Source organism: Tenrec ecaudatus, chromosome 12 (assembly GCF_050624435.1).
Source record: "Tenrec ecaudatus isolate mTenEca1 chromosome 12, mTenEca1.hap1, whole genome shotgun sequence".
NCBI lineage: Eukaryota > Metazoa > Chordata > Mammalia > Afrosoricida > Tenrecidae > Tenrec > Tenrec ecaudatus.
Window position 1 is genome coordinate 101,964,776 of NC_134541.1, and position 13,205 is coordinate 101,977,980.

General features: G+C 41.6%; 1 protein-coding gene across 1 annotated transcript in view; it reads right to left on the minus strand.

Moving 5' to 3' along the window:
• Positions 1-3,222: 3,222 nt before the first annotated feature.
• Positions 3,223-13,205, minus strand: part of ATF7IP2 (activating transcription factor 7 interacting protein 2) — a 64,350-nt gene continuing 54,367 nt past the window's right edge. Inside the window, exons 10-11 of the mRNA XM_075528025.1 lie at positions 5,779-5,864; positions 3,223-3,636 (exon numbers count right to left, since the gene is read on the minus strand). Coding sequence (XP_075384140.1) covers positions 3,223-3,636; positions 5,779-5,864 — 500 coding nt within the window. The remainder of the gene's footprint in view (positions 3,637-5,778; positions 5,865-13,205) is intronic.

The window sequence follows — 13,205 nt, forward strand, 5'->3', positions numbered from 1 at the left end:
ATCTCTAATATGTGCTTGGTGAGTGTTGTTCTTCTGTCTATACTGGGTCAGTGAGGATCTTTTGTAGTGCTGGGTTCCTTTTAGCATATTCTTTAAGGCTTTCCTTGTCCAGTAAAACTCTCACTTTCCCTTCAATTTTTGTAGATAATTTGGCCAGATATTCTTGGGTTTGCATTATTTTCCTGCAATTTTCAGAATATACTGCTCCACTGTCGTCTCTTCTTCATAGTGTCTGCTGACAGGTCTGAGCATATTCTTATCTGCTTGCCTTTATATGTGGTTGCTCATTTTCCCCTAACTGCTCTCATAATTTTCTCCTTTTCCTCAAAGTTGGATAGTTTAACAACTTTATGTCTTGGTGACTTCTTCTTGGGATTCAGGCTAGCTGGCATTCTTTCGGCCTCCTGGAGAGTTGCCTGGTTTTCATTCATTAAGTTAGGGAAGTTTTCCTCCAAACATTCCATCACTGTTTTGGATGCTGGTTTCCTCAATGTGCATTCCTCCAACAGGCCGATAATTCTGATGTAGCTCCTTCTCATAGCGTCAGACATAGCTCTGAGGTTTTCTTCAGCTTCTCTGATGGACTTGTTAGACTTTTTCTCACGTTTAATTTTTGCTTGTGAATCCTCTAGGTCACTGGTGTGGTTCTCTGCCTCCTCCATTCTCTGGGTGATGTCTGTGAGTTTGCTATTAGTTTTTGTTATCTCGCCCTTTAACTCCTGTGTTTCCCTTTGGTACAAGGCTTTTATTTCCTCTATTATTTCATCCTTTTTCTGTATTGCTTGCCCCATATCCTGTATGGCTCCAAGCAGCATTCTGAAGCTTTCTTTCTGTGGGAGGTCAACCTCTGCCTTTTCTATGACTGCTGTTCGGTCCAGGTGTCCCTCTGCATTGGATTTTGTTTCTCTTTTCTTGTTGAAACTATGGGAGCAGCTTGTTGTTTTTTGTTCCATTTGTTGGAAATTGGTGTCCTGGGCTCTCTCTTTGGGAAGTTAGTGTTGGTGTTTCAGCTGGTTGCTTTTAGCCCACTGTCTCGCATGGTTGTCCTGCTGGGGATTCCCTGCACCTTTGTCCTGCTGGGGATTCCCTCACTCCTTGACCTATGGTTTGTACTGCAGTCACCTTTAGTTTCCCGTAGGGGCTGTTTGCAGCTGTGCATTCTGCGGTCTGATAGAAAGTATTGGTCCCAGTGCAGGGGAGCATATTTAGGGGGTGGGTTGGGGGTTGGGTGCTCTATTTCTGGCTAGGGGCACTTCCCTCAGGTAGGCAGGTGGGAGGGGGCCGCGACTGATGTGCAATGCACTGCTTGGAGTCCAAAGGGTGGGACAGAGTAAGCAGCGAGAAGGTCGAATGCAGTGTGCAAGCCCCAATGGCTTGGGTTCCTATGCCACAGCTGCAAAGACTTCTGCCAGACTTTGGTCCTCTGCCTGGCAGGCCTGAAGTGGGAATCCCTGTGTGCGTGCGTGCGTGCGTGTGTCCCGTGCACGGGTGTGCGCGTGTATGGGGCGGGGGTGGAGGCGGCGCAGGGACAGGGCTGGCTGGCAGATCTGCAAGGAGCGCGGTGACAGGGTGGCATCTCTGGGCTGGGTTCTCTGACCATGTGGCAGGTCAGATTGGTGGTTTGCACAGAGCACAAAGGCAGGACAGTAGCCTTTCCTTTGGCCTGGCTGTGGCGCTGGGCGAGCACCTCCCAGAAGGGGGTAGGCTCTGGCCCACTGGACCGCGAGGGGTGCGGTTACTGATTGGCGGTTTTGCACAGAGCGCTTAGGCAGGCACAGCCTCTGCCTTGCACCTGGCTGCCCTGTGGCGCCGGTCCCACAGAGCAGGCGCCCCGAGTGCCGCACCAGAGACCACGGGTGTCCGCATGGAGCCCTGGCGATCAGTTGGGGTCCACCTCTGGGTCCGAGATGCTCTGAGTGGTCTTGAGAATCGAACAATCAGATTTGATATCCCTACTCCGCCCCCAACTCTCCCCACTCACCCATCTCCTTGGAGCTCCGGGCGTCATCTGGCAGTCATCTTCCTGGAATCTGTCCTTTTAATGAGACCTCATGAGCTTACCAATTCCATTGTAGAATATCTTGTTTTGGTAAAAAAGTAAAGGCAGGCAAAGTTGAAATCACGTTTTATTAATGAAGATGTTGAGGCATTTACAAAATGCCAAGAAAAACCATTCATTTGATTCCTTTCCCCCCTCCTATTTGTAAAATTCCAGAGCCTTTGAAGCCTTAACTTCCACTATGGAACATTAAAGAATGTCCCTCCTTGAGTCTTATTCAGTGTTTGTGTTATTTGTGTTTTCTCAATGTTCCTGTATAGATGTCCGATTGTTCTCTATTGGGTCCCTAATTGAAATGATCAAATCTGTGACTTTAGTATTTCTTGGGCTATTTGTTTTGGTCACAGCTTGAGTCAGTGTTTCCCCAAACAGAAGGACACAAGAGAGACAGAGCTACTAGAGCCCCCCTAGTGTTGTGCTGGTAGCAGTGCAGAGCACTGGTGTCAGCCACAAAGTGGGCACAGGGACACGTTAGAGAATCTAAGGTGAACCACTCCCTTGTCCTCAGCTGAGTGGGTTGGATGATGCTTTTTACGAAAGATGCTGCATTTTTTGTGTACATAGCACCTAATATTTAACACACTTTATTATATGTAAATATACAAACAGATTTAGGGAAAACTTCCAGACTATTTCCCCATGATTGATATAGCCAAAACAAAAATACAGGGAGGGCACAAATTCATAGCCCTTGTAGAATCTGAGCACAAAATGGGAAGACAATTATTTTCACAAAGCCTTGGTGGATAAAAATCCCAAGGATAATCTGCCCTCTGTAAAGGGCTGTTTTCCCCCCTATAGCTCTGATAGCAATAGGCAGGCCACCAAACAATTATTCAGAAGAAATAGTGGCTTGCTTTTATCTTGGACAAGCAGCCACTCCATGGTTATTAAAGCTGTTGTTCCCAACATCGCTTAGTGACATGGGTCCATGACAGTGTAGGCTTTCAAACATAGCCAGTGTTTTTTTTTTAATGAATATAAAGGAAATCATGAAATTGTAAGATACGCCACTTACAACACATGGAAGAAGACTGTCCCTACACAGTGGGTTCACAATCTCAACTGGCCAATAGTGTTAGAGTAACATTATAAACCAATAACTCAAATATGAAAAAAAATATAAAACAATATATATTACATCATTATTGAGGCCTTGTATTTTAGGGAAGATTTTCAGAAAATCCGGGGACAGCTTTTATATCACAAAAGGGTCCGTATCGCCCAAAAATGTCCTTTGATTGAACAGTAAAATAGTATTTTTTGGAGAATAAAAATTCAGATAAAGTACAGGCCATTGGGAGTGGTAAAGCTTTAATTTCTCCAATTTTCTTCCAAAACAGCTTATCTTTTGAGTTTCCATGGCAGAGGAAGAGGTGATAGCTCTCCACAGGAGCACACTTGGGATTGATTTTGGTGATATTCCACGTCAGGGCAAAGCCTCTGGGTTTCAGCACCCTTTTCACTCTGAGCTCTGGCTTCTGGGGAGGAAGTGTCTCCCGAAGTTTGTCTACCAGCTCAGGTTGTAGTGATGGAGGTTCTGGGAGAGGTGGCAGGTGCTCAAAAGACTCAGGAACCTAAAAACACATTTGTAAAAAAGTTTAGCTTGGCAGGTACTTTAATGCGGTTGACTGCAGTTATAAAAATATATACATATTTCCCATTTCTCAAACCATTTATCAAATAATATGAACATAAGGATGTTTCAGCAACAAGTGAAGTCACCAAAGAAGATATATGGCCAGCATATACATTATAAGAGGCTCAACATCAGGGGTCCTCAAACCTTTTAAGCAGGGGGCCAGTTCACTGTTCCTCAGACCTGTTGGAGGGCCGGACTATAGTTTTAAAAAAAACAAACTATGAACAAATTCCTATGCACACTGCACATATCTTATTTTGAAGTAAAACAACAAAATGGGGGTAAAACACCCGGCAGGCCGGATAGATGTCCTTGGCGGGCCGCATGTGGCCCGTGGGCCGTAGTTTGAGGATGCCTACTCAACATTGTTAGTGGTGGTTGTTATATGCCTTCAAGTCAAGGCCTACTAGTGAACTTACTTACTGGACAGGGTAGAACTGCGCCACTGACTCCACATTCACTGGCGTCGAGTCGATGTGGACTCATAGCAACTTTATAGGGCAGTTTCCAAGACTGTAACTCTTTAAGGGAGTAGAGAGCCCCATCTTTCTCCCTCTGAGTAGCTGGTGGTTTCAAACTGCTGACCTTGAAGTCAGCAGTCCAATATGTACCACTATAGCACCGGGATTCCTGAAACTGCTTGTTTCCGCTTGTTTCTAAGCTTGTAATCTTTCTGGAAGCAGACTGCCACACTTTCCTCTCATGGAGTGACTGGCGGGTTCAAGCCACCAACCGTTTGGTTATTAGCTGCACCACGAGGGCTCCTTCATCAGCGGTTTGGGAATGCAATCAAAATGACAACGAGGTTAGCATTTCACACCTACACAATGACTGCGATAATCTCTATGGAACATAATTGTTGATAAGGATATGGAGAAACTGGAACCCTTGCATGCGACTATTCCAAAACTACAAACTCACTGCCATCAAGTCAGTGCCCACCTGTAGAGACCCCAGAGGGCTACATAAAACTGCCCTGTGAGCAGCTGAGGCTGGAACCTATGGAGCGGCCAGTGGTTTCTCATTGCTGACCTGCTGGTGAGCAGCCAAATGTGTAACCACTTTACCACCACGGCTCCTAGGAATATAAAAACGGCTTAACTACTGGGGGAAAGGGTTTGAGGGGTTCCGTAAAAATATAACATATATAACCATGTATACGACTCCTTTAATCCTACTCTCGAACGGACTGAAAACAGGTATTCAAATACATGTACATGTATGGTCCGTAGCAACACTACCGACAGTGGACAAAAATGGAAACAAACCAAGTGCCCATCAAAGGAAAAACACTGTAAGATCATCTATATCTATATGTCCACACACACTGAACAAAGCGATGACATGTTGCAATGTGGATGAACCCTCAAAACAGTCTGCTCAGCGGACGAAGCCACACACTCATACTGTAACTCTACATTGGGCTGAAACGTCTGCAACAGTAAATGCATGAGGTGTGGCTGCAGATAGAGTGTGCTGTCATGGGCGGCGGGCAGAGGCTAGGAGCGGGGAGTGCTTTCCTCCGAGGCGATAGAAGCTAGATGGAGGCAGTGGTCGCATGGCAATGTGAAGTGCTGAATGCCACTGTAGTGGTGACACTTACGTTATATGAATTTCATCTCAACAATGCTTAAAAGGAAAAAAATGAATACGTGAGACCAGGATCTAATCTTTTTTTAATCTAGTAAGTTTTTACTGGGGTTAAGATTTCTACACTCTGAAAAATCACCCGTTCAGAATGAGTGAGGGCTCAAACATTCTAAAAAAAAATATTCCATCTCACTTCCAAATGGTGTTCCCAAACACAATGCTAATGGACTTCAAAAGTGACAATGGTTATTATCCTTGAAAATCTTGCCTACATTTTCAAATGAAAATTGTGTTATTTTCCATACCTTCTGGGAAAAATCAACTGAACTCTTTTCATTGTGCAAATGGGCAGATCCACATAGCACATTTTCAAGCATATTAAAGTGTTTTCTATGCTGAAGTGTGACCCAAACGCTTCCTCAAGAGCAAAGCAGATACTTCTCCATTTGGAAGGAATGTCCCTTGCAGAACATCTCATAGTAAGTACCTGGGCTGCAATTTGTGCCACTGCAGTTGTCTCTTTTGAGTTTAAAACAGCTTTCGAAGGTGACTCCAGGGAGGAGACTGGACTTTCTGCAAACACAAGGTTTTAAGAGGTAAAATTTATCTGCAACAATCCATTTCATAGCCTTGAAGCAAGGGACGGTTCACAGGTCTCCGGTGGCCATGAAAGGTGAACTGAAATGGCAACACTGTGGAATGGGAGGAAACACTTGTGAGACATGTTCCAGACCCACAGGTTCGGTAGACTTTTGTCACATTTATCACGACAAAGATTTCCCTGCCAGGGAAAACCTCAGTCCTCACGTCATTAGGAATGAGGTATTGATCCACATGGGAGGACCTGTGATCCTTCGCCACAGAGTTCTGTTCTGTTCGGCTGGTGAGGATGTCCACACACGGAGCTGTCATTAATTGTGTGGGAAATGTGAAACACACAAATCTTGGGAATTCAAAGAAAAAGTCATGTAGCCTGTGGCTGAAGAAATTTCTAATATCGAGATTTGTGCTAATCTGGAGGAAATTAGGTATAAATTGGTGGTTAAGTTTTTTTCCAAGGTCAGTGTGTTGCAAATGTTCTCCAGTTTTTACCTTTATAACTGTGTAATGGCTACCTCAGTGCGTTGTGTTCTCAAACCAACAGCTCTTTTGCTGTCCGTATATGCACACATAGGTATGTACTTATGCATAAAATGTTATAAAAAGGATTTTAAAAGCCTTTGTAAATGAATTTGTAAATGAAATCCACAGATTTAATTTAGAGAACCAAATGCACCATGTTAAGTGGACATTGTGTTGAGATAGGGACAAGGACAAGGTGAGGTGAGAAGAACGTGATGGGTGGGAGGAGCAACAGACATGCAGATGAAGTCGAGAGTGGTGAGTATATACAAGGGATGGGAAGAACTGAAAGTCGTTGTTAGAAAGTCATTGGGTCTGCAACGTAGACAGAAGCTTGAACACATCTAACAGGCAGTAAATAGAATTTTAAGTCTACTGGGTGTTTAATATACTTCATGATCTCCCCAAATGAAGTTTTTTCTTTTGCCTCACAAAGATAATCTAGTTTCTACAATGTTTCAATGTTAATCTAGTCATCATTTTATTTGCTGATAATAAAAGGCCTTTTAAAAATTTATTTTATTTTTGTGATTGAGAAAAAAATACAGCAGAGCATACAAGACTTTTTTTGAAGAGACGATTTTATGCCTGAATTCTAAGAGGGTCCACAGCCTTTTTATACTGGTTGAATTTATTAGCACTAAATCAGTGAAATCGTAAACTGAAGGCTAATCACCAGATGAGCGGTGAAATAAAAAACTTCATATAAATTTTCAGGTGTAGTTTTCTACCAACTCCTTCCCCCCCATTCTAACACATGTAACTTCTGATAACTAATATAATTTCTAAGGTAGTACGTCAACAGGGCCTTGGTAAATGAAGCACGTGAAGACTGAAACTCAACTACATGACGGGAGAAAAACACCAGACCCTTCCTCTCAGCCTGGTTAGTCGTTCATAAGAGGGGCCTTCAGAAAGTTTACAGAACATTTTCATTCCACTTTCTCAAAGATTTCGATATGTACTCTCACAACCGTAGCTAGTCCCCATTGCTAGCTGAAAATTATGGTCTCTGTTTAACTTGCACAATGCTAAACCTAACGTGCATATCTTAGAAAGGTTAGGGGTGGAGAAAATGCCTATGAAAGCCAAGCTTCTCCACCCCCTTCGTCTTTCACTTCGCTGGTCTACCTGTGATTCCATCCTTTCTTGTTGTTAACTTCTCTTTTAGTGTCTATCACCTTCCCCTCACCCATCTTAGTATGTGTCTACCCACTCACTAACCAGTAATTTGCCATATATAAGCAGAGTTTTTCAGCACGTTTTAGGCATTTTTTTGTGGTAAAATTGGGTGCCTCGGCTGATAATTGGGTCGGCTTATACTTGAGTGTATAGGTACCATCCCTTTTGCTCCCACCTCAGGGAGCCATCAAGAAATGCTTCCTTTAGTATGAACACCCTCTCTTGCCTTTTTACAATAGTGGTCTAATACAACAAATTCTTTTTGTGATTTCTTAATTTCCCCCAGCATAAAGTCCTCCGGTTTGATGGGATGAAGTGTTTCCCAGATGTGATCATTGCGGTTGCATAATATTCCACTGTGCGTTATGTACTGAAGTGTGCTTATGCATGCTTCCACTGCTGGGAATTTAGGTCGTTTCCATTTTTCTTTTGGAATTGTGAACAGTGCTGTGATGAAAATGGGAGTGCATAAATCTATTCATGTCATAGCTATTCTTTCTGTATGGTAGATAATATAAACACTAAGTAGAAGCATTTCTGGGACATACGAAACTTCCAATTTTTAAGGACTCACCCTACCATTTGACAGTCCCACCAGCATTGCATGAGGGGCCCAGTCTCTCCACACCATTGCTAGCTTGGATCATTTTCTCTTTTTCAACCTTGCTATTGATGCCAGTGTCAAATGATATCTCATTGCTTTCCTTTGCACCTCCATCAGAGCTGACAAAAATGCGCATTTCTTCATGTTTGTTGGCCATCTGAATGTCTTCTTTGGTGAAGTGTCTATTCATGTTCTCTGCTAATTTTGTAATTGGATTGCTTCTCTTACTAAATTGTGTTCAAGATTTCTATCAGCTTTATAGAAAGTCTAGTCCCTCTTCTTATATGTTACTACTGAACTTTTTTTGTCCAGACTGAAGTTTTCCTTTAAAATGAGACCCTTTGATGGACAACTTGTCTAATTTTTAAGACGTCCCATTTAGTTTGTCTTTAGCTCTTTGTTTTCAGTTATGTTTGCTATTGCATCTCTTAGGACCCCTTGTGTCCTCTTATAATATTCATTGATATTTATAAATATTCATTGATGATATTTATAAGTTTTACATTTAGATCTTTCATTCATCTTGAGTTCACTTTTATACGGTATGAAGTACGAGTTTCATTTCATTTTTCGACAAATAGATATCCAGTTTTGCCAGCACCGTTGTTATAGACACCATCTCTTTCCCATTTAGTGCGTTTCAGCCTTTTGTCAAAATTCGGGTGTCCATAATGGATGAATTTACTTGTAACTCTTTGACAATTTCTGGTCTCCTCCCATTCTGAAATTGCTCCAGTAATATCTAAGTTATTTCTCTTGATCGTGCCCCACAGGATCCCTAGGCTTTTCATTTATTCTCCCCACCCCCCGATTGTTCCTGTAACAGACTAGCATTGAGATTTTCTTAATCCCATTAATTTAATCTTCTATTGATTCAGTTTTACTCCTTTGCTTGTTCAATGCATCATCTGTTTCTAAAACTTTAGCATTGTTTAGATTTGTTTGCTGTTTTTTATATAATTTCTAATATTTTGCCACTTTATTCTTGTTGTATTTTCCTAAAATATCCTTGAGCCTTTTTTTAAAAATTAGATGTTTTCTTTGATTTTTGTCAGAAGCTTTCTTGATCTTTTTCTAAAGTCACTGAAAGAAAGTTTCATTCTTTTAAATGTCTTATCAGGTTGTTCCAAAGCCATTTTGTCCTCAGAATGTTTGCTTTACTCTCATTGGGTCATTTGTTTGCAACTATCTTGTTTTTTCATTTGAACTGAAATTACCTATTGATTTTCTCTGACATATTGTGGTGTTGCTATAATTGAATTGGTGATTGTATGTTAGTGTTCTATGGTATTCACCGTTTGTTTCCTCGTGGGTGTGGTAAAGAATAGGAGTGTGCACAGTAGTTGAGAACAGGTTTGGCTGGTGTTGGATATTGTGCATTAGTGAGCAGGTGGTACCGAAGCAGGCCTTCACCCAGTGGGTGAGCTATGGAGGAGCTATGTGTGTGCGTGGGCCACTTGGGGATCGTGGCTTTATGGTTGTCAGTCAACAGTGTGGATACTTGTGTTTCCCTAGATGAGTGAAACCAATAATCAGGTCTCTGTCCTTACTGAACACTACTTTTCAAAAGCTCAAAATGACCACACTCTATCAGGCAAATTGACAATTCACCAGCTCCATCTGTCCCCGCTCTAAGCATTTTTGTCCAGCTCCTTTTCTGAATTGGTGTGCCATCCACCGCCCTAGCCTTTCTTCTGAAGCTCAGGGTTCCGGGATCATCACCTATAAGTGTTTCATTTGGTATCACATGTCTTCGCTGTAGTGAGTCTCTGTAGTGTGCCTGCCACCTTGCCAGAAACTAGAATACCAGTTTCAATTTCAGGAACTCCACACCTGACACGATGGCGCACAGAAGGAAGTGGCACCGGTGTTTGTTTTTTATGTGCTGAACAAAACAAAAAACCCGTCAACCATTAATTCTATGTTTGCTAAATCTATCCTCTGGTGAATGTCTTTGGATGTAAAGCCATTCTCTGGTGAAGAGAAACTAGCAGATCTACACTGCTACGAACGTTTATATTTTAAAGAGTGATTAAAGGAAGTTTTTAAAAGAGACAGAAAATGATAAGAAATCTTGGAAGCATGAGAAAGGAAGAATGAACAGAAATGCCAGAAATATGGGTACAGTCAACAGGTTATCATTCTCCTCATAAAGATTATAAATCTTTGATTAGCGACAAAAACTTATACCACCACCGTCGAGCAGATTTTGTCAAGTCACATACGCATACTGTATGTAATCACTGAAGAAAGGACTTTACACAGATACAAAACTCCATAGATAAATCTAGATACCCAAGTCAAACCAGCTGCCATTGAAACAATTAAATCAAGACAAAAATCTTAAGAAAGTTCAAATGACCCATTGGAAGTGAAAAACAGAGATGTATAATAGCCCCAATGGGAAGTAATCCAGATGTCTTTTAGCAAAGAATAAACTGTAGTACATCTAAACTTAACTGATAAAAAAGGAATAAATTACTGATATATGCAACAGCACTTGGGCCAATCTTTAAGAAATTACTGAATGAAAATTTTATCCTAAAAGGTTTACCTAATCTAATTTACACAATAGTCTGAAAGACAGAACAAAGAACAGATAAAATATAGTAAATGGTCAAAAATGAAAGAAAAATGCTCAAAATAATTAGTAGTTAATCCATTGTTGTTGAGTCAAATTTGGACTCATGGTGACCTTATCAGACAGAGAATTGCTCCATGGGGTTTCTAAGGTTGTAGATTGTTACAAAAGCAAACAACTGCAACTTCTCCCAAGGGGGAGGCCGTTCAAACCTTTTAACATTCTAATGTTTAAACACTGCCACTAGGTACTTTCATTAGGAAAATACAAATCATAACTACCATTTGAGACCACTTCATACCTAATCGCAAGGCTATTATTAATACAATAATAGTAGTAAATGTTGGGAGGATGTGGAGAATTTGGAAACTTTGTCCATTGTACAATGCTTCAGTTGCTGTGGAAAACAGTTTGGTAATTAGGAAGGAGGCTTTTTTGGCGTAATGGTTATGTGTTGGGCTGCCAATCACAAGTCCACAGCTCAAAACCACCAGCAACTCTGTGGGAGAAAGACAAGGCTTTCTATTCCCATAAATAGTTACAGTCTAGGAAACCCACAGGGGCAGTTCTACCCTGTCCTATAAGGTCGCTATGAGTCAGAAGTGACTCAATGGCAGTGAGTTTGGTTTGAGTTATTTTGTTTTCTAAAAGTGAAACCTACAATTACCACTTGATGCAGTGATTCCAATCCTGGGTATGACCTAAAAGAACTTGAAAGCAGAAACAAAAACAGACATTTGTGCACTTGTAGCATAGTCACAGTAGCAAAAATGTGGGAACAATACAACTGTCTATCAACAGATGAATGGATCAACAAATGCATATTCACACAATGAAATACTACGCTGCCATACAATAAAGATTTAACATATGTTACAATATGGCCGAACCTTGAAAAGATTATCCTCAATGAAATGAGGGAGGGATTAAAAGAATCTGTGCTTAATGGGTACAATGTTTCTTTTAAAGGAGATAAAAAGTGTCTACAAATAAATAATGGTGATGGTTGTGCAACATTAATGGAGTAATCAATGCCACCGAAGAGACTTACAGTGAACATTTTAATTTTATCACAAAAAAGAAAAACGAAGCAACATCTTGCTACTTTGCCCCCTGGGAATGGCAATAATTAAACGAACAAGGGCAACAGGTGTTGGTTCGTTTAAGGAGGAACTGGAACCGTCACCCATTGCTGGTGGAAATGTAAAATGGCAGAGGCAGAGTGGAAAACAGTTTGGTAGAGCCCAAAAGGTAAAACATGGAACTATCATATGATCCAGCAGTATCAATCTCAATCATAGATGTATAGTAAGGTGAAATTAAAGCAGAAACCTATATGCCAAAGTTCAGTGTAACACTTTTTCACAATAGCCAAAACATAGACATGCCCATCAACAAGTGATCAGAAAACCAAAATTGTGGGAAACAGAAGGAGTTTTCCCAAGTTGTCTTTCCCAAATAAATGCCTAACTTATCTGCTTGTGAATGACTACCCACTTGGAGGTCATCAGAGTAGATCAGGGGTTATTTTTAATAAGGGTTACCAGCCATCTAGAGCAAGCTGTTACCATAGTTTATCCCACAGCAAGTAGGGCCCACTCCCTTTTGAAAAGGATAGTAGTTGACTGTTTTCTTGTAGGAGACCCGAGAGAAGGCAAGCCCACCCAAGGGTGGCCAAGGTTAGGCCGCCATCATGAATCTGGGGTCTGTCCTTTTTGTCACATGTACACCTCTAGTTTCTCCCCTTCCTATCATGTGTACAGCCCTAGCTCATCCCCTTCCTACGATGCCTATTGTACTGCCCCTTTCTGTGATGTGTGGTTACCTGCAATCGCCCCCTAAGTAGATAAAACCCTCTTTTTGCAAAAAACTGGGGTCTTCCAGCCTCTTGCCTGGTTCTTGAGCCTCCTGCCGGATCTCCGCCCCACCTCGACTTGGCTCACGCTGTGTGCAGGCCTCGCCGGTAAAATCCTGGCTATCCAGGAGGTGAGCATGCCACCATGAATTGTGTCTGACCCCATTAATTCAATCTCTCTATTTCTTATGCTATGACTTTACTATAATCTTTACTTACTATCGCTGTACAATTGCACCTAGCGGACCTGTGATGATTTTTTGGGGGACCTTCCTCTCCCCACACAAAATGTGGTGTATCATACAATGGAATATCACTAAGACATCAAAATAAATGAAATTCTGAAGTATGCCACAACATAGACCTTGAAAACATTATGCTGAGTAAAATAATTCAGCCACAAAAGACCAAAAATTCATGTGAAATAAGCAGAGATACAGAAATTACGGATTGTTAATGATACCAGGTGGAAGGGGGAGGGAAAGGTAGAGTTCTGGCACGTGAAGTAGGGGCTTTGTTAGCAGCGGTACAATAATTTGGAAAAGGGGTAAGAGTAGTGGCTGCACATGA